The sequence below is a fragment of the Salmo salar genome, chromosome ssa15 (genome assembly GCF_905237065.1).
Source record: "Salmo salar chromosome ssa15, Ssal_v3.1, whole genome shotgun sequence".
Lineage (NCBI taxonomy): Eukaryota > Metazoa > Chordata > Actinopteri > Salmoniformes > Salmonidae > Salmo > Salmo salar.
This window is the reverse complement of record NC_059456.1, coordinates 94,921,565-94,943,684: the sequence shown is the minus strand read 5'-3', so window position 1 is coordinate 94,943,684 and position 22,120 is coordinate 94,921,565. Positions and strand designations below refer to the sequence as shown.

The window sequence follows — 22,120 nt, the reverse complement described above, 5'->3', positions numbered from 1 at the left end:
GGACAACAGTGAATCAAATTGTGCCAGCTGAGAAAAAGTTGCGTGTGGCAGTGCAGAGGAACGCTGGTGGGTGAATTCAGACAGAGCCCTTGGAAAGATGATACCCAAAATTATTATTTTCGGATATAAAGACTATGCTGTAGTCAACAAAAAATGGATGGCAACTTGCAAAAAAATTTGACGGAGTCGCAACAATTTCCAACTTTGTTTGACATTTGAAGCATCGTGGCTAATATAGCCGACAGCTATAAATAACTTTGCTAGTGTAGCATGTAGGCTAACGTAACGTTAAATCAATGAGCCTCCACACAGTCAGTCAGTGCGGGAACGTGATCATTGCACCCAAGATTGAGCTACAACTGGCTAGGCAGTTGGTAGCCTAAATCCTGCCTGATGTTCCTGCTGTTCCTAAAACTATTGACATACGTTAGCCTACTGTAACCACACACAGAGAGGGTGTGTGTGCGTGTAATGTTGGGCGATTCTGTACAAGCCAACATCGCCCGATTGCGCCCCATAGCGATCCTCGATAGTCGATCGCTATGGGAGGGGCGGGTCTTTCTGATGGCTACCCATGTATTTCCATGGAAATATAACGTTTATTTGGAAAGTAATAAACATATATATTTGTAAAAGCATTCATGACTTGCGTAAGTGTAATATACTAACTATTACTCTTGTTAAAAATATGAAATGGTATTACATTTGGTGAAGAGCACATTATGACTTGTTTAGGACTCGAAAGTCAAAGTTTAGGACTTGAGACTTGACTTGAGACTTGTCGGTCTTGACTTGGGATTTGACTTGGGACTTGAGACTTACTTGTGACTTGTAAAACAATGACTTGGTCCCACTGCTCAGTGCTCACATTGCATAAGTGGCAAGAAAGCTGAAAGGTCTAAACATCAGACGTGTGACTGATAAAGGTTTGTTTTGCCATCAGTTTGTCTCCAATCGGACAATTTGAGGATGTTGAGCTTAAGCCGAAGGGTCAGACATGAGTAACTTGTAAGTGGTTGTTTACTGTTTGGTTTTGTCTATCTGGGTCTGCAGCCCTACCATTGAGCACATTGGCAGCATGGGGTCTAGATATGAATCTAGAAAGTAAAGCTGTTGTGTTTTTCCATCCTACCATTGAGGAAGTTCCTCTGGGTCTCCAGGATCTGTCCCACATCATCGACCCAGGCCCTGCAGACCTCTGGGGAGGTGGTCTGCAGCACATAGTGTACCACGCTCCCATCAGTTCCCCGTGACGTCAGCACCAGGCGGTCCGCCTCCCCCTCCACTGGAGCCTCCACCCCCAGACAGCTGACCTGGAACACATCGCAGGTGTATGCAGTAGAGTGGCACAATTCTGGTTACTTAACCAAAATTCCCAGGTTTTCCAGAAATCCTGGTTGGAAGATTTTCCGGAATAAGGAAGGAATCCGTGAATCCTCCAACCAGAATTTCTGGAAAACCTGGGAACGTTACTGATGGGATTAAAAGAGTTGACACGATTACCTATTCCAATTATATTTGTTCTACGTGATGCATATCTATCTGAACATTCCTGTAATGTTCCATCCACCTGGAACAGACCACATCTGACCACCATCTGGTGGAGGAGAGCAAGTCATTAAATACCTCACCAACACTGAACAAAGACCAGACACAGATGCTTCAGAGACTTCCAAGAACACTCACAACCCTGTCCATGTGTCTCAGACTGCTGGTGGTTATGTAACTGGTACACAACGCTAGATTTGGACAAACATTTTGTTTGTTTACACCGACTGGTTATGCCAGTGTAGCTAATAAGTTACATTTTATTTTGTTTCTAACTTTAATTTAAGTTTCTGCATTCAATCTAATCTGAAATGAAATAAGAGAATAGAATAAGAATTAGAAGAGGAGAAGAGACCCACCTTGATGCTGCTCTTGAAGGTGTAACCAGGAAGTGAGAACCCTTTCTTCCTGTCGATTGGCTCGCTGAAGATGACCAGCTGTTCAAACAGGAAGACCCGCCTCTCCTTGGCTCGGGACAGAAAGCTGCTGTCCTGTTCCATCACTGTGAAGGTGTCCTGCTGGAGCAGCTTCCCCTGTGCCGTGATCTTACCCTGGGGACGAAAGGAAGGATGGAGGGAGAGATGGAGAGAAGAGACACAGGATGAATAGAGGATAGAGGTTTACTATATGGCTTGCGCGGACCTCTGCTTGAGCCCCCGGCCAGTGACTTGATGTTTTCCAAAACTAGCAGACCTGATTCAAATGATCACCTAATCAGTAGACCCCTCATTAGAATGAACAGTTGTAGTTCTGGAATACATCAAATAAATTGACTGGCTGGGCCTGGAGTTACTTCAGAAGAGGTTTGGGAAACACTGGCTTACAGTGCAGTACATCAATTGTGAGAACTATTTTAAAGAGAGACCTAGGGCTTGATTCAATTTGTGCCGCAGAAGTTCATCGCTATAGAAATGTGAAGATCATTTCCAATTGAGCTGACATATGCAGTGTTTAACGTGTCTGCAGTCTTGGCTAACGCGGGAACATTGCCTTTACATTTCAATGGCGCAGAAGTTCCACGATACACTGAGCCCTAAATTCCAATGCCTTACCTCAAAGCCCTGCAGGCGTCCCACGTTCATCATGTCATTGCAGCGTTTGGGCACAAAGCACATCACCTCTACCGCTTTCTGTGTGTGTGTGTGTGTGTGTGTGTGTGTGTGTGTGTGTGTGTGTGTGTGTGTGTGTGTGTGTGTGTGTGTGTGTGTGTGTGTGTGTGTGTGTGTGTGTGTGTGTGTGTGTGTGTGTGTGTGAGAGAGAGAGAGAGAGAGAGAGAGAGATCCTTAAAACTAGCAAATCTTGAATACAGGTTGTTTGACAAGAGAGAACAAAATAACACAGAGCCTCACATGCTCTAGTAGTTACCTGTTCCTAGAGAACTAGCAGATGTAGATGCATGGTAGAAACTGTAATGATCTATATCAGAATAACACCCACCTCCAGCTCTTCTGTGTCCATCCCAGCTTTGGTGTAATACTTGAGGAAGTCCTGTTCACATAAACGCAGTATGGAGTCAGGACCGTTCCAGTCAATGTAATGTAAGGTGAGGACATCTGGAAGATACTTTCTTAGTTTCTCAGATCAATTTGAATACCAGAGAGAGTACAAGCTTGGCGCTAGGTGAATGGTTGTATGACCATGTTCTTTGCCCCAGTATCCGTGCTTTAGAGATGTGGACGATGAGTATGACGTGTCTCCTCTCTAACGCCCAGGAAGTTACAATTCAAACTCCCATTACACAGCTCTGCAAGTGTTATAATGTCAAAATACTTTTGTTACGCACCAAATATGGGGTTTCGCTGAGCAACTATATATACTTCATATACTCCTGTTACTGAACAGTATTTACTTACAGAAGAGGTCAAAATAAAATGTACAAGCAAAAATGACTCGTTGTAATTTTGTGTCTGTGTGTCTGTCTGTGTGTGTGTCTGTGTGTGTGTCTGTGTCTGTGTGTGTGTCTGTGTGTATGTGTGTCTGTGTCTACGCGTGCCTGCACTTCTGTGCGTGTCTGCGCGTGCATGCATGTACTGTATATCTGTCCGTGTGTGTGTATGTCTACATGTGTGTGCGTTTGTGTGTGTGTCTACATGCGTGCGTATGTACGTGCTTGTGTGTGTGTGTGTGTGTGTGTGTGTGTGTGTGTGTGTGTGTTTGTGTGTGTGTGTGCCTGCCTGTGTGCCTGCGTGTGTGTGTGTGTGTGTGTGTGTGTGTGTGTGTGTGTGTGGTGTGTGTGTCTGTGTGTGTGTGTCTATGTGCGTGTGTGCGCGTGCCTGCGTGTGAGTGTGAGTGTGAGTGTGAGTGTGTGTGTGTGTGTGTGTGTGTGTGTGTGTGTGTGTGTGTGTGTGTGTGTGTGTGTGTGTGTGTGTGTGTATACTGTATGTGTGCGTCACCTTGAGCAGCAGCTGGTACTTCATGATCCTCTGGACTGGTTTGATCAGCAGGTCGTTGAGTTGTAGTCTGTGACCCAGATGTTGTCTCAGCTCCTGATAGGGCCAACACACAAAAGGGGGTGATGGGGGTGTTGGGGGGATGGTGCAACTCAATATTAGGACGCTGTTCTTAATGTTTTGTTAATTCAGTGTATATCAATATGATATACCTCAAAATGTAATTAATACAACCAACCATAACATTGCATTCCTACAACATACAAAATCTCTGAAGCTGGAGACTCATATCTCCCTCACTAGCTTTAAGCACCAGCTGTCAGAGCAGCTCACAGATCACTCCGCCTGTACATAGCCCATCTGTAAACAGCCCATCTATCTACCTACCTCATCCCCATACTGTATTTATTTATTTATCTTGTTCCTTTGCACCCCAGTATCTCTACTTGCACATTCATCTTCTGCACATCTACCATTCCAGTGTTTAATTGCTATATTGTAATTACTTCGCCACCATGGCCTATTTTTTGCCTTAACTTACCTAATTTGCACTCACTGTATATAGACTTTTGTTTTCTTTTGTTCTACTGTATTATTGACTGTATGTTTTGTTAATTCCATGTGTAACTCTGTGTTGTTGTATGTGTCGAATTGCTATGCTTTATCTTGGCCAGGTCGCAGTTGCAAATGAGAACTTGTTCTCAACTAGCCTACCTGGTTAAATAAAGGTGAAATTAAAAAAAATGGCATAATTACATAGTGTAAGATATGGCATAGCATTATGCCATGGATTGGGACACACACACAGACATGACCTCAAGCATGTATTATTAATATGACCTGTCTTCATGTGACATACAGACTCATTACCACAACCACCCATCAATATGACATGTTATTACCTTCACATGACCACATCAACAAAGCATAGCATTATTCCCACGTGACATATTACGTTAATAAAACCAAACCTGTCATTACCACAATAGGAAATAGCATTCCAGCAAAAGGAGTCTAATGAAACTGAAACGAGAGTTTCAGTAAGATAACAGTGATGTATGGTGGTCTTAGCTGTATGTTTGCTAAGAGATACTAACCTGGAAGTAGGTCTCGATGTACTCAGAGACAATGTGTTCTGACTTGGGTTTATTCTGACAATAAACCACGTACATGTGGAGACGCCTCTCCTGTAATACAAACATACGCACAGACAGTCAACCTTATAGCAATTTAACATAGCAGAAAATTAACACTACAGTACTATCTATAACTGCTTTGAACATATTGAACTAGATTCAAAATATTATCAAAACAGAAGTTTATTGTGTTACAAAACTGTGATTTTGACCTGGGTGGTTCAAGCCCTGATTTCTGATTGGCTGAAAGCTATGGTATATCACGGGTATGACAAAGCATGTAGTTTTACTGCTGTTATTATGTTTATAATAGCGATAAGGCTCCTCCGGAGTTTGGGATTAATGGCTGCGTTGTGTCTTGCCTAACAGCCCTTAGCCGTGGTATATTGGCCATATACCACACCTCCTCTGGCCTTATTGCTTCAATATACAATGCAGTTAACAATAGCTTTAGATTCTAAATAGGCCCACAAAGTAGTGGAAAACACTGCTGTAAGAGCTTAAGGATTCATCCCATGAGGAGGTATCAAAACCAAGGGTTTGCAAAATGAGGGGGTTACAAAACCAAGGGTTTGCAAAACTAGGGGGTTACAAAACCAAGGGTTTGCAAAATGAGGGGGTTACCAAACCAAGGGTTTGCAAAACGAGGGGGTTACAAAACCAAGGGTTTGCAAAATGAGGGGGTTACAAAACCAAGGGTTTGCAAAATGAGGGGGTTACAAAACCAATGGTTTGCAAAACGAGGGGATTACAAAATGGAAGGTAACAAAACTTCAGGAATCGACCTTATTAGACAAAACGTATCTCTCTTTTAGCACAAATTAATATGTCTGTTTGACTGGCGAAAATGTATCTGGAATCTACAAAGATCAATGTGTGATGATGTCTTTCTCTGAGCCATTACCCATTAAAAGGAAGGAACAGAACAAAGAAACAATTATTTGTCTTTAAGCGAAACTTTGAAGTTGCCCCTCTCTCTCCCTCTATTTCTCTCACATACTCTCTCTCCCTCTATTTCTCTCACATACTCTCTCTCCCTCTATTTCTCTCACATACTCTCTCCCTCTATTTCTCTCTCATACTCTCTCTCCCTCTATTTCTCTCACATACTCTCTCGCTCCCTCTATTTCTCTCTCATACTCTCTCTCCCTCTATTTCTCTCACATACTCTCTCCCCCATACTCTCTCTCCCTCTATTTCTCTCACATACTCTCTCTCCCTCTATTTCTCTCTCCTCTCTGGTCCAGTCTCGTGTGACTAATTGTCAGATGAAAGAAGAGCAGCTGTGGTAAACCTGTGTGTGTGTGTGTGTGTGTGTGTGTGTGTGTGTGTGTGTGTGTGTGTGTGTGTGTGTGTGTGTGTGTGTGTGTGTGTGTGTGTGTGTGTGTGTGTGTGTGTGTGTGTGTGTGTGTGTGTGTATGTGTGTGTGTGTGTGTGTGTGTGTGTGTGTGTGTGTGTGTGTGTGTGTCTGTAAGCAGTAATGGAGTTACCTGTGAATGAACAGCAGGTTATGTATAATGTACCCACAATGCTGTCCTGCTATCCTCCACGTAACCAGAGCCTTTGACAGCAGAGTAACCTAACTCTACCTTCGACCTAGCAATTCTTCTGAAGCTCGTTATCTCTGCATCCTGGAGACCAGACCAGCACCTGACCAGGCAGGTATGGGAATTACAGGATGTCTATGGGCACGGGGGCTAGGTGTCTGAGGATGAAACACTGCAGTCAATGTGTTGTTGTGAACAGATCAGTACTGTATGGCGAGGGCAAGCTCTGGTAGTGCCAGCGATAGAAATCAGCTGTTTTCTTTGAGTGTGTGTGTGGGTGGCTGGTAGCCTAGCGGTTAAGAGCTTTGAGTCAGTCACCAAAAGGTTTCTGGTTTGAATCCGCGAGCAGAATAGGTGAAAAATCTGGTGTCTGGTGAGTATGCAGGTTATGGAAGAACTGGGACATGTTCAGCTTCCAGGAATTGTGTACAGATCCTTGCTAAATGGGGCTGTGCATTATCATGACGAAACATGAGGTGATGGCAGCGGATGAATGGCCTGACAATGGACCTCAGGATCTCATCACGGTATCTCTGTGCATTCAATCGTCAACAGTTCAAATGCAATTGTGTTTGTTGTCCGTAGCTTATGCCTGCTCTGCTCATACACGTGTTGTGTGGTTGTGATGCCAGTCGGACGTACTGCAAAATTCTCTTAAACGACATTGGAGGCGGTTTATGGTAGATAAATTAACATTCAATTCTCTGGCAACAGCTCTGGTGGACATTCCAGTCAGCATACCAATTGCAGAAACTTGAGATGTCTCTGGCATTGTGTTGTGTGACAAAACTGCACATTTTAGAGTGGCCTTTTATTGTCCCCAGCACAAGGTACACCTGTGTAATAATAATGCTGTTTAATCATCTTCTTGATATGCCACACCTGTCAGGTGGATGGTTTATCTTGGCAAAGGAGAAATGCTCACTAACAGGGATGTAAACAAATTTGTACACAAAACTTCAGAGAAATAAGCTTTTTGTGTATATGGAACATTTCTGGAATCTTTCATTTCAGCTCATGAAACATGGGACCAATACTTTACCTGTTGCTTTTATATTTTTGATCAGTATATTTGGGACCGCTCAGTAAAAAAATCTCTGTTGATCAGCTGCTTATCGGCCAAACACAGTACATGGGCAGAAATAGTCATCTTTAGGACCGGAGGAAAATATCCTCCATATCAAAGAGTCTAGTCAAGTGTTTATTATTATGGATTCTTATTCATGTGGCTTTTTTCTGCTTGCTTCTTCAAACTGCAGCTGTTTTTCTCCACATGCTTCCTGACCGCTCGGTCCAGCCACACACACACACACTTCCTGACTGACTGGTTCTGTCTGGGTTGGTCAAGATGCTAGCCAGCCTGTCTGTGGCTAGGAAAACACAGGCAGGTCTGAAACCCTTGGTATCAATAACAAGGAAGTGAAGGGGGAAACGTGTGCGTGTGTGTTTGTGTGTGTGTGAGGGTGCGAGTGAGGGGGCGAATGCTAGCAGCTGAAATACAGAAATGTGTTGGTGGATAAACAGAAGCTTTTCATGTGTTTCCTTACAGCGTTATACTTCACCAGACACCAAATGGACACAGGACCCACATGTATCTGTGTGTGTCCATGTGCTTGTGTGTGTGTGTCCATGTGTGTCCATGTGTGTAGACTCACATGCTTTATGAAAAGTTGGGCCAGTCTCTCTGGTTCTGTTATACATTTCTCCAGCTCGCCCATGAAGTAGCTAGAGAGAGAGACAGGTTACAAACATCACACACACACACACACACACACACACACACACACACACACACACACACACACACACACACACACACACACACACACACACACACACACACACACACACACACACACACACACACAGTACAGTATCTCCGATACTCACTCTTTATGCCAGTCGAAAATTTGATGAATGTTTCCGAACACGATCTTGTCTTTTCCCTTCATGTCATCTGGTATACCTTTAGTAGTCATAGTGACCATGTAGCCCTGTACAGGAAACATACACCCAACCTCAGATCTCATATCCTGTACTTACTGACTGGGATTCAAGCCCAGGTCTCCTGCACACAACAAGACTGTGTTAACCTGTTGAGCTAAAGTCTATGTATTAACACCACATATAATGTACATACCTACTTACCTAGAAAACAACTATTTCTGACTTGGAAAAGCTTTCCAAACATAGGCTAATCGCTATTATGTTGCTATAACAACACTGGGCCAAAAATAAGTTTCTTAAGTCTTCAATTTCTTCACCTAGAATATATCAAACTGTCAGATTAATAGTTTTGTAACACGATACTAATATATCTATTAATAAAATCAAACCCAATAAAATAAATGTCTGTTTTTGGAGCCAGACCAAGCTGTGTTGAAAGAAACTGAAGGTGTTACGTTGACAATGATTTCCAGGCCAAATCATTGAGTAAATGGGTGCCGGTTCTTCTTCTGCCGCTGTTGATATCACTGTCCTTGGATATGGTTCTAATACTGTATTCTCACCTCTACTATGAGCCCCAGGTCCTCCACGTACAGTTTCTCTGTCTCTAGGAGTTCCTTCAGTACGTATCTGGACAGAGAGACGATACAGACTGTTGGTCATCCCCATCAATGCAAAGTCTTTCCAAACAGTCTTGTCTCTTTAAAGGGACAGAAGTTACATCCATTTTTGGACTTTTAAAATAACTATATATACAGTTGAAGTCGGAAGTTTACATACACTTATGTTGGAGTCAACCACTCCACAAATTTCTTGTTAACAAACTATAGTTTTGGCAAGTCGGATAGGACATCTACTTTGTGCATGACACAAGAAATGTTTCCAACAATTGTTTACAGACAGATTATTTCACTTATAATTCACTGTACGACCAATCCAGTGGGTCAGAAATGTACATACACTAAGTTGACTGTGCCTTTAAACAGCTTGGAAAATTCCTGAAAATAATGTCATGGCTTTAGAAGCTTCTGATAGGCTAATTGATATCATTGGAGTCAATCGGAGGTGTACCTGTGAATGTATTTTAAGGCCTACCTTCAAACTCAGTGCATCTTTGCTTGATATCATGGGAAAATCAAAAGAAATCATCCAAGACCTCAGAAAAAATATTGTAGACCTCCACAAGTCTGGTTCATCCTTGGGAGCAATTTGCAATTTGGCCACTCCAATACCTTGACTTTGTTGTCCTTAAGCCATTTTGCCACAACCTTGGAAGTATGCTTGGGGTCATTGTCCATTTAGAAGACCCATTTGCGACCAAGCTTTAACTTCCTGACTGATGTCTTGAGATATTGCTTCAATATATCCACATAATTTTCCATCCTCATGATAGCCATCTATTTTGTGAAGTGTGCCAGTCCATCCTGCAGCAAAGCACCCCCACAGCATGATGCTGCCACCCCCGTGCTTCACGGTTGGGATGGTGTTCTTCAGCTTGCAAGCATCCCCCTTTTTCCTCCAAACTTGACGATGGTCATTATGGCCAAACAGTTCTATTTTTGTTTCGTCAGACCAGAGGACATTTCTTCAAAAAGTACGATCTTTGTCCCCATGTGCAGTAGCAAACTGTAGTCTGGATTTTTTTATGGCGGTTTTGGAGCAGTGGCTTCTTCCTTGCTGAGCGGTCTTTCAGGTTATGTGTCACAATCTGACCATAGAAAGCTTTTATTTTCTATGGTAGAGTAGGTCAGGGTGTGACAGGGGGTTTTGTCTAGTTTATTTATTTCTATTTTGGTTCTAGTTTCTTTTTTCTATGTTGGGGGTTTTGTCTAGTTTCTGTATTTCTATGTGGGGTTCTAGTTTCTGTATTTCTATGTTTTTGGGGGGGTGATCTCCAATTAGAGGCAGCTGGTCATCGTTGTCTCTAATTGGGGATCATATTTAAGTTGTTGGTTTTCCCACTAGGTTTTGTGGGAGATTATTTTGAGTAAGTGTATGTTGCACCTCTTCGTCACGGTTTGTTGTTTTGTTTATTAAGTTTATTTGTATGTCTTGCATAGTTTCACAGTTTAAATAAAATGTGGAACGATACACACGCTGCGCCTTGGTTCCATTCTTCAGACAGCCGTGACAGAATCTTCCACCACCAAAGGACCAAGCAGCATGGTCAGGACAAATGGACATGGGAGGAAATCCTGGATGGGAAAGGACCCTGGAGGCAGGCTGGGGAGTATCGCCGCCCGAAGGAGGAGAGTAAAGCAGTGAGAGCAGAGCGACGACGATACGAGGAACTAGCACGGCAACAACGGAAGCATGAGAGGCAGCCCCAATAATTTGTTGGGGGGGGGCACACGGGTTGGTCGGTGAAGCCGAGGGGTGAGTCTGAGAGCGAAGAGGAGTATTGGGAGAGACTGAGCAAGGAGTACTGTGAGATAGTTGAGGGGGTTGATGAGAGAGAGCTGTTGGGTTGGCGTAGTATGTACAGCATTTTCCCTGAGGAGCATGTTAGCCGTCAGATGCCACCTGAGTCAGCTCCCCGTACTCATCCCAAGAAGTGTGTTAAAGTTCCGGTACAAATGAGGCCGGCTATACACACCAGGTCTCCAGTGTGCCTTCACAGCCCAGTACGTCCTGTGCCAACTCTCCGTACTCACCGTGGGGAGTGTGTGACCTGTCAGCCACCATGTTTTGCGGTGATACGCACGGTGTCTCCAGTGCGCATTCACAGCCCAGTGTGTCCTGTGCCAGCGCCCCGCACTTGCCGGGCTAAAGTGAGCATCCATCCAGGACGGATTGTGCCAGCCCTAAGCTCCAGATCTCCAGTGCGCCTCCACAGCCCAGTACGCCCTGTTCCTGTTCCTCACACTCACCCTGAGGTACGTGTTACCAGTCTGGAGCCACCTGTGCCAGCCCCACGCATCAGGCCTCCAGTGTGCCTGCCCAGTCCGGGGTGTCCTGTTCCTGCTCCCCGCACTCACCCTGAGGTGCGTGTTACCAGTCTGGCGCCACATGTGCCAGCCCCACGCATCAGGCCTCCAGTGCGCATTCCCAGTCCAGAGCTTCCGGCGACAGTTCCCAGTCCAGAGCTTCCGGCGACAGTTCCCAGTCCAGAGCTTCCGGCGACAGTCCCCAGTCCAGAACCTCCTGAGACGGCCCACAGTCCGGAACCTCCTTACACGGCCCACAGTCCGGAAACCTCCTGAGACGGCCCACAGTCCGGAACCCTCCTGAGGCGGCCCACAGTCCGGAACCTCCTGAGACGGCCCACAGTCCAGAACCTCCTGAGACGGCCCACAGTCCGGAGCCTCCTGAGATGGCCCACAGTCCGGAGCTTCCTGAGACGGCCCCCAGTCTGGAGCCTCCTGTTGTTTAGGTTTTTGCGTTCATAGTCCGCACCTTTGGGGGGGGGGGGTACTGTCACGTCCTGACCATAGAAAGCTTTTATTTTAGTAGGTCAGGGTGTGACAGGGGGTTTTGTCTAGTTTATTTATTTCTATTTTGGTTCTAGTTTCTTTTTTCTATGTTGGAGTTTTTGTCTAGTTTCTGTATTTCTATGTGGGGTTCTAGTTTCTGCATTTCTATGTTTTTGGGGGGATGATCTCCAATTAGAGGCAGCTGGTCATCGTTGTCTCTAATTGGGGATCATATTTAAGTTGTTGGTTTTCCCACTAGGTTTTGTGGGAGATTATTTTGAGTAAGTGTATGTTGCACCTCTTCGTCACGGTTTGTTGTTTTGTTTATTAAGTTTATTTGTAAGTCTTGCATACTTTTACAGTTTAAATAAAATGTGGAACGATACACACGCTGCGCCTTGGTTGCATTCTTCAGACAGCCGTGACATTATGTCTATATTGGACTCGTTTTACTGTGGATATAGAATCTTTTGTACCGGTTTCCTCCAGCATCTTCACAATGTCCTTTGACGTTGTTCTGGGATTGATTCACACTTTTCGCACCAAAGTACGTTCATCTCTAGGAGACAGAACGAGTCTCCTTCCTGAGCGGTATGACGCCGGCGTGGTCCCATGGTGTTTATACTTGCGTACTATTGTTTGCACAGATGAACATGGTACTTTCTGGTGATTGGAAATTGCTCCCAAGGATGAACCAGACTTGTGGAGGTCTACAATATTTTTTCTGAGGTCTTGGCTGATTTCATTTGGTTTTCCCATGATGTCAAGCAAATAGGCACTGAGTTTGAAGGTAGGCCTTAACATACATCCACAGGTACACCTCCAATTGACTCTAATGATGTCAATTAGCCTATCAGAAGCTTCTAAAGCCATGACATAATTTTCTGGAATTTTCCAAGCTGTTTAAAGGCACAGTCAACTTAGTGTATGTAAACTTCTGACCCACTGGATTGGTGGTACAGTGAATTATAAGTGAAATAATCTGTCTGTAAACAATTGTTGGAAAAATGACTTGTGTCATGCACAAAGTAGATGTCCTAACTGACTTGCCAAAACTATAGTTTGTTAACAAGACATTTGAGGAGTGGTTGAAAAACGGGTTTTAATGACTCCAAGCTAAGTGTATGGTAACTTCTGACTTCAACTGTATATGTCAACAGTCTAAGCCAACCGATCTGTTTTGCTACATAGTTGCGCATTTGTGAGTTTTGTTCCTAAACAATCAACCCGTCTATAATATAACTTGTAAATATCTCATGAGCTTAGTTCCAGTGTCTTTCCCCATCAAAACCCCATGCTTGTTTTACTCCAACTCTGTAATTATAAACAAACTGTATCGGCTCAAAACATGGTTAAAACTATCATGGTCAGTCCTTCACCAAAACAGTGGTGGGGTGAAACCATTTGTAATTGTTTGAACTGCAGATTGCCCCTTTAAGATAATTGTATGCAGCCATGGAAATGCTGTGTTGTACATCAAACTTTGGTCAGTTTTAGAGTAAGGGGTAATAAGGGCAGTGTTGTATAATTACAGTTGAACCACTTACATGCTCTTCTCTAAGGCACTCCTCCTTTCCTCCTCACTGTCAGCCGCCACTGATGATTGGCTGGGGGTGTTGTCCATCAATACTGAGACGTTGTCATCTGGACAGACATTGGTGGACTGAATATCCTGGTCAAACAGACGGGACAGGGAATAGGGTTATGATATAATCTGTGGTCCGTTGACATTCTGAAGATAGAGAGAGAGAGAGAGAAGGGTAAAGTGGAGGGATAGAGGGAGAGAGAAAGATGGAGGCAAGGTGTTAGAGAGATAGATCAAATAAGGAAGAGGGAGGCAGAGTGAGGTAAAGAGAGAGGGAGAGGCAAAGTGAGAGAGAGAATGGGAGGATAATGATGCAGGTTGCCAAGGTGACCAGGGAGGGAGGGAGAGCATCCAGACACTATGGACCATGACAGAATGAAGGAGATCTCACTGCCACCAATAATGGTGTAAGGCAGGGTTTCCCAAAGTCGGTCTTGATAACGAGTTGGTTATTTTTATTAGCCAGGACAAAGTTTAGGAACTCTGGTGTAGGATGTGGTGAAGTCACCATGAAAGAGGAGTGAGGGAGAGAAAGAAAGAAAGAAGGGGAAAGGGGGAGGTAGAGAGGGCTACAGACCAGCTCAACAAAAGCGACCCGGTACAAAACATTGAAATATTGGACAAGTATAGGAGTGTGGTGTACAAATAGACAGCACTCAACATGGTGTCATCATGGACTTCCACATCCAATTAATTCAGGAAGTGTCTGACAACGATCTGCATACAGATCACAGTGACCTAATCAGTTGGGTTGATGAGGTATGCATGAGGCTACTTTCCTGGAAGTTACATCAATTCCCAAGGAGATCCTTGAATGAACATTGAAGCATTGTCTACACATTCTACACTAAAGTAATGCTTGTGCGAGCAGTAACATACACTCTTATGCTTGTCTGAACAAACAATATCTTGTTCTTGTTCAGTGTCTTGTTCATTGACCACAGTCTTCCGATCGGCATGCATTTTAGAATAGTGGTTGTCAATCTATTTCCGCCTGGCCAAGCATACACACCAGAGGAGGCTGAGAAGTTTGGTGGGAGAAGCTATAGTATTAGGATGGGCTCATTGTAATGGCTGGCATTCCATTTATTCCATTCCAGCCATTACAATGAGCCCATCCTCTTATAGATCCTACCAGGAGAATGCTACCTGCCCTAATGCATAGTGCCAACTGTAAAGTTTGGTGGAGGGGGAATAATGGTCTGGGCCTGTTTCTCATGGTTCGGGCTAGGCCCCTTAGTTCCAGTGAAGGGAAATCTTAACGCTACAGCCTACAATGACATTCTAGATGATTCTGTGCTTCCAACTTTGTGGCAACAATTTGGGGAAGGCCCTTTCCTGTTTCAGTATGACAATGCCGGCAGGTAGCCTAGTGGTTAGAGTGTTGGACTAGTAACTGAAAGGTTGCAAGATCAAATCCCTGAGCTGACAAGGTAAAACTCTGATGTTCTGCCCCTGAACAAGGCAGTTAACCCACTAGGCCATCATTGAAAATAAGAATTTGTTCTTAACTGACTAGTTAAATAAAGGTAAAAGAACATTTAAAAAATCCCTCTTGAGCAAAGGGATGTCCATACAGAAATGGTTTGTCGAGATCATTGTGGAAGAACTTGACTGCATAGAGCCCTGACCTCAACCCCATCAAACACCTTTGGGATAAATTGGAACGCCGACTGCGAGACAGGCCTAATCGCTCAACATCAGTGCCCGACCTCACTAATGCTCTTGTGGCTGAATGGAAGCAAGTCCCCGCAGCAATGTTCTGACATCTAGTTGAAAGCCTTCCCTGAAGAGTGGAGGCTGTTAAAGCAGCAAAGGGGAGACCAACTCCATATTACAGTTTTTTACAATCACTTTGGCACTAATTTCGGAACCTCGATGTCATTTTTCAAAACTCTAGACACAAAACTCATAACCAATGATCAAAATGCAAATTTTTCAAAACTCTAACCCTTTTTCCAATTTCTTGGATACAATACACATAAAGCTAAGATCATTTGTTCATTGAACTAAAATCACCTGTTCAAAATGACACAACTTAACATCAAAGTATTACCATTTCAAAATGCAATTCACACATTACATCTGAGATGACTGTCTATTCATTTCATTACAATGATCTAACTATCAATTAATACAACTGCTCAAAATGATAAGTAACTGTTGCATTAGTCTTAATGCATAGTTTTATGGAAACTGACAAACAATATTCCATGTTTAGATCATGAAAGTTTCAGGATAACGAGATCCATTGACACCAATTACCGTGGAACATCAACCAATTGGACTACATTATCTATGGATGTAATATTTAATCATCATTCTTTATCAGACACTGTTTCTATGGTCCCATGTACCACTTTTCCAGACCATGTTTTCAGATTTGACATTACTGTACTCTCATTGGCCACTTTATTAGGTACACCTATCTAGTACTGGGTAGGACCCCCTTTTGCCTCCACAACAGCCTGAATTATTGATGGTGTTGTACGTTAAGAGATGCCCTTCTGCACACCACTGTTTTAAACAGCTGTTATTTGAGCTTTTGTGGCCTTTCTGTTAGCTTGAATGAGTCTGGACATTCTCCTCTGACCTCTCTCATTAACAAGGTGTTTTTGCCCACAGAAATGCCACTCGCTGAATGTGTTTTGTTTATCGCACCATTCTCAGTAAACTCTAGAGACTGTAGTGCGTAAAAATCCCAGGAAGGCAGCTGTTTCTGGGATGCTGGAATCACCATGTGTGGCATCAACAATCATACCACAGTCAAAGTTGCTTAGATTACGCATCTTGCCCGTTCTAATGTTTGGTCGAACAACATTAACTTACATCATTTAGCAGACGCACTTATCCAGAGCGACTTACAGTAGTGAATGCATACATTACATTTCCTTTTTGTACTGGCCCCCCGTGGGAATCAAACTCACAACCCTGGCGTTGCACACACCATGCTGGCATTGCAAACACCATGCTCTACCAACTGAGCCACAGGGAAGACATCTAAAGCTCTCTACTCTATATACTCTATATATTGAGTTGCAGGCAGCCACATGATTCGCTGTTCGAATGTAACCTTCCTTGATGATCTAAATCAGGTCTGTAGAGCTGATGGCATGACATATGTCATTGTGTGGGATAATGTCAGGTTCCACCATGCTCAAATGGTGTAAGCATGGTTTCAGGCCCATCCCCAATTTACCACCCGGTACTTACCCCCATACTCTCCTTTCCTTAACCCGATTGAGGAATTTTTCTCCACATGGAGGTGGAAGGTATATGATAGGCGCCTTCACGAACAAGCCACCCTTCTCCAGGCTATGGATGACGCATGCAATGACATCACGGCAGACCAGTGTCAGGCCTGGATTCGCCTGAAGATTCTTCCCAAGATGTTTGGCTAATGAAAACATCCATTGTGATGTGGATGAGAACCTGTGGCCAAATCCACAAGACAGGGTTGATGGAAATATAGAAGTACAGTAATCAAGCCTTTGTTTTTTACAGTAAGCCAGGTGAGGAACACTGCAGTTCACCTTTAACTGGTTTTTCTTTTTTTGTAGCAAATTATTTTTGCTTTGATTCAAAGAAACTTATGTTGTGATTTTATTGTATTTCATCAATAAATTTCAGATTTTGTCAATGATTCCACTGTGTCTGTAGTACTCTCTACTAGTCCTTTTACATAGATGTATTTACGTGTAGTAGCATAATGAAACGTGTCACATATTTTGTACTACAATATTTAATGATTGTACGAACAACTACACAGTGAAACTATCGTTATCTTGTGTGTGGGTGATCTAAATCAATGTTCCTATGGTATTTCATGATAAATGAGTTATTTGAACCAATGATTCTGCAAGTGCAAGGTTTCTTTAAAGATATGAATGCACAATGCAATGTTTTGAACATTGGACAGCCTGTGTTACAAATGATGCCCGTTTTGTGTCTACAGTTTTGAAAAATGACCACAAGGTTCTGAAATTAGTGCCAAAGTGATTGTAAAAAACTGTAATGCCCATGATTTTGGAATGAGATGTTCAACGAGCAGTCGTCCACATACATTTGGTCATGTAGTGTATATGGGCTTTTATTTCCCATCAACTTCTGCAAATGTGACCTTTTACTAAAGCTGCAGAGTACACTGTGTGTGTGTTGTTGTGTATACTTCTCTCTGTGTGTGTGTGTGTTGTTGTGTATACTTCTCTCTCTGTGTGTGTGTGTGTGTGTGTGTGGTTGTGTTGTTGTGTATACTTCTCTCTCTGTGTGTGTGTGTGGTTGTGTATACTTCTCTCTGTGTGTGTGGTTGTGTATACTTCTCTCTGTGTGTGTGTTGTTGTGTATACTTCTCTGTGTGTGTGTGTGTGTGTGTGTGCGTGTGTTGTTGTGTATGTAACAGTGTAGGTTCCGTCCCTCTCTTCGCCCCAACCTGGGCTTGAACCAGGGACCCTTGCACACATCAACAACTGACACCCCACGAAGCATCGTTACCCATCGCGCCACAAAAGCCGCGGCCCTTGCAACACAAGGGGAAACCAGAGCGAGTGACGTCACCGATTGAAACGCTATTAGCGCGCACCACCGCTAACTAACTAGCCATTTCACATCGGTTACATGTATACTTCTCTGTGTGTGTGTGTGTGTGTGTGTGTGTGTGTGTGTGTGTGTGTGTGTGTGTGTGTGTGTGTGTGTGTGCGGTGTATACTTCTCTGTGTGCAGGTGTGTGTCTGGTTGTGTTGTTGTGTATACTTCTCTGTGTGTGTGGTTGTGTTGTTGTGTATACCTCTCTGTGTGCAGGTGTGTGTGTGGTTGTGTTGTTGTGTATACTTCTCTGTGTGTGTGTGGTTGTGTTGTTGTGTATACTTCTCTGTGTGCAGGTGTGTGTGTGGTTGTGTTGTTGTGTATACTTCTCTGTGTGCAGGTGTGTGTGTGGTTGTGTTGTTGTGTATACTTCTCTGTGTGTGTGTGGTTGTGTTGTTGTGTATACCTCTCTGTGTGCAGGTGTGTGTGTGGTTGTGTTGTTGTGTATACTTCTCTGTGTGCAGGTGTGTGTGTGGTTGTGTTGTTGTGTATACCTCTCTGTGTGTGTGTGGTTGTGTTGTTGTGTATACTTCTCTGTGTGTGTGTGTAGGGGGTGTGCTACGCCACTGCTTATAACTATCAGTTAAGTAGAACTATAAGAAATCTAAGATGTGTCAAATAAATTCTATCCAGCTCAGGGCTCCAGCTATGCATTTGGTTTGCTAACCTGCTAGCTTGGTGGCTAGATGTCAAGATCAGTCTTCTTGGTTACAGCAGAGACATTCAGTTCTCTCTTGGTACAAGATCCCTGTTGCCTAAAATAGGTTTGTGCGCTGTATAATAACAGCGTATACCCGGTATGGTACAGAAACGGTATGATGGTATTAACATCTGGATACAGCCCAACCCTAGCAGTGTACCTATGTGGTGTGGGTGCAGCTGTGTGTATGTGTATTCTAGCATCATCATCATTAGTCCTCCAGCCCTCCAGGCCTCCAGTCCTCCAGCCCTCCAGGCCTCCAGTCCTCCAGCAGAGCTCTACCCTGGCTGACAGGTCTCCAGGCCTCCAGTCCTCCAGCAGAGCTCTACCCTGGCTGACAGCTCTCCAGGCCTCCAGCAGAGCTCTACCCTGGATGACAGGTCTCCAGGCCTCCAGCCCTCCAGGTCTCCAGGCCTCCAGGCCTCCAGCAGAGCTCTACCCTGGATGACAGGTCTCCAGGCCTCCAGCCCTCCAGGTCTCCAGGCCTCCAGCAGAGCTCTACCCTGGCTGACAGGTCTCCAGGCCTCCAGCAGAGCTCTACCCTGGCTGACAGGTCTCCAGGCCTCCAGCAGAGCTCTACCCTGGCTGACAGGTCTCCAGGCCTCCAGCAGAACTCTACCCTGGCTGACAGTTCTCCAGGCCTCCAGCAGAGCTCTACCCTGGCTGACAGGTCTCCAGGCCTCCAGCCCTCCAGGCCTCAAGCAGAGCTCTACCCTGGCTGACAGGTCTCCAGGCCTCCAGCCCTCCAGGCCTCCAGCAGAGCTCTACCCTGGCTGACAGAGCTTCAGGCCTCCAGCCCTCCTGGCCTCCAGCCCTCCAGGCCTCCAGCAGAGCTCTACCCTGACTGACAGATCTCCAGGCCTCCAGCCCTCCAGGCCTCCAGCAGAGCTCTACCCTGGCTGACAGGTCTCTCTGACTGCTTGACACTGATCACTACCAGATGTTCTCTGTATCTGGTAGAACCCCACAGGAAAGATACACACACAGCTCTCTTTCTACGCCACCCCCCCTTCACTCCTCTATTGTGCTTGTTTTGTTTTTCTACCCAGAAGCCAACTTTAAATCTGTAAGAGTTTTAATAAAAGCTGAGAGCGTGGTGTTCCTGTTGTTTATGCCTTATTGAGGTGGAGATAGTGTGTGTGTGTGTGTGTGTGTGTGTGTGTGTGTGTGTGTGTGTGTGTGTGTGTGTGTGTGTGTGTGTGTGTGTGTGTGTGTGTGTGTGTGTGTGTGTGTGTGTGTGTGAGAGAGAGGTAGAGGGGGTGTTCTAAGAAGTCTTAACTTTTTCTCTTCCCTTCCTGAAAGAGAAACAGTAAATCTGTCAAAGGAGGGGAGGAAGGAGAGAGAGAAAGAGAGAGATGGAGAATGACAGTGATAGATGGAGAAGAATAGGAGAGAGAGACCCTGAGATGACTGACCTACATACTTTAATACCTCTTTCTCTCTCTCTCTCTCCCTCTCTCCCTCTCTTTCCTCTTCTGGCAGTACAGACTGAACCAGTGATCTCCTTCCCTTCTCTCCCATCTGTCTCTGACTGTGTGTAATCCTGCCATCAGAGGCTTATGACTGGCTGCTATAATGAACTGCAGGGGAATGACCCCCTCCCTGGGTCATGTTCAGTAGGGCACACTGTAACAAAACATTTGGAGATCTGTGTTGTTATTGGAAAAGTTCAGATATAGCTCCCTTGTTCCACTCAGTTTCAAACCCTTTTATCAATACTGACCCTGGTAAGAGTCCAGTAGGAATGAGCGCTGGCTCTCTGATGTGTTATGTCATAGTGTTCACTATCCAGGCCCCCTTACAACCCTGTTCTCTGTTCCAAATGCCATCTATACCATTTGCTGTTGACGTTCACACAATTCCAATTGTTTGATGTGTAAATGAAAGAGCAAAGCCATTGTTTGGACTCATTTCCTGGAACAGTAGTCATCTTCCATTACATTTCTCCTCTCAGTGCCATTTTCTTTTTATCTGCCGGGATTTTCTTTGTAGTATGTTAATGCATCCATCACACAGAACACTGACTAGTCTGTGTCCCAAATGGCACCCTATTCCCTATAGTAGTGCACTATGTAGGAGATAGGGTGCCATTTGGGAAGCAGCCTTGACAAACCTTCCCCACTGGACTGCCTCCTATTGATGAACTCTGAGAGGACCTTGTGTTCATCTAGGTGTGTGTGTCTGCGTGTGTATCTGAGACCGAGAAACTATGTTTGATCAGCCAAGCCCACCAGCAGCAGTGGTGGTGATCTGGGATCCTTCGGACATCCATACTCTAAACCCTAACCTTAACCCCTACCATTACCTTAACCATAACAACATCCCTTACCTAAAGGTGAACCACTTTTAGCCTACCTTTACTATTTAAAAAGTCAACTTCAATGGGTGGTAGGGACGTCCCAAGGATACCGGATAGAACGGCCCCTGAGAGATGTTTCATACCCAGGTCTGTCTCAGGCGCCATGGAAACAGAGCCTTGTGTTGTACCCATGTCACCTACCGGTCTGTTTTTCCTCAGAGGAAATCACTCTCCCCTGTCCCCATATACACTGAGCAGCAACAGCCAATGCCTTCTATAGATTATCAATAGAGTTTTTCATCAGTTCATCAGTCCGATTGATTGTGTTTTTTTATGGTTGGATAAGTTGACTGTGTAATCTGTGACCATGTTGATAAGATTGTATGTCTGTACCTACCTAGTTTAGCCTCTTAGACCTCTGCATTTTCTCAGGGGCCTAACACCAGTTGTCAGGTTTCAGGGAAGGTTTGTCAACATGCAAACATAGTTTACTGAACCATCTCTGTTACACAGGCTGTGTGTTGGGACAGACTCGTGTGTGTGTGTGAGAGAGGGCTGTATGTGTGTCTGTGGTTTGACTCACCTGTGTGTAGGCCAGTGCAGTACAGCCCTGTAGTGAGTCAGCCAGGTAGCTGGGAGAGTTTAGGGTTGCTGAGGAAAGCTCCTCAGGACTGGCCAACCTATAACTGCACTCCTACAACACACACACACACACACACACACACACACACACACACACACACACACACACACACACACACACACACACACACGTAGAACATCATAACACAACAACATAAACATCAACAACACATTACATCCTTGTAACACTGTGACTGTCAGAAACATCCCCAGGAGTGAGATAGCAGAATCACCATCTCCAGGGATGTTATTATATAACTAACTAGCATCACCACTGTAATCACACTGTGACTATCCACCATGTGTACATCATGTGGGTAAACTATGGGTAA

The 22,120-nt window shown here is 44.5% G+C and overlaps 1 protein-coding gene across 4 annotated transcripts in view; it reads right to left on the bottom strand.

Moving 5' to 3' along the window:
• The window catches only part of LOC106572685 (rho guanine nucleotide exchange factor 25), a 106,096-nt gene that overhangs the window by 12,620 nt on the left and 71,356 nt on the right, over positions 1–22,120 (bottom strand). For all 4 annotated transcript variants that reach the window (XM_045696312.1, XM_045696315.1, XM_045696314.1 and 1 more), the window contains 11 exons: positions 21,730–21,840; positions 13,529–13,653; positions 9,132–9,198; positions 8,512–8,615; positions 8,277–8,346; positions 5,036–5,125; positions 3,942–4,034; positions 2,986–3,036; positions 2,601–2,678; positions 1,908–2,099; positions 1,133–1,313 (listed from right to left, as the gene is read on the bottom strand). In XM_045696312.1, coding sequence (XP_045552268.1) covers positions 1,133–1,313; positions 1,908–2,099; positions 2,601–2,678; positions 2,986–3,036; positions 3,942–4,034; positions 5,036–5,125; positions 8,277–8,346; positions 8,512–8,615; positions 9,132–9,198; positions 13,529–13,653; positions 21,730–21,840 — 1,162 coding nt within the window. The remainder of the gene's footprint in view (positions 1–1,132; positions 1,314–1,907; positions 2,100–2,600; positions 2,679–2,985; positions 3,037–3,941; positions 4,035–5,035; positions 5,126–8,276; positions 8,347–8,511; positions 8,616–9,131; positions 9,199–13,528; positions 13,654–21,729; positions 21,841–22,120) is intronic.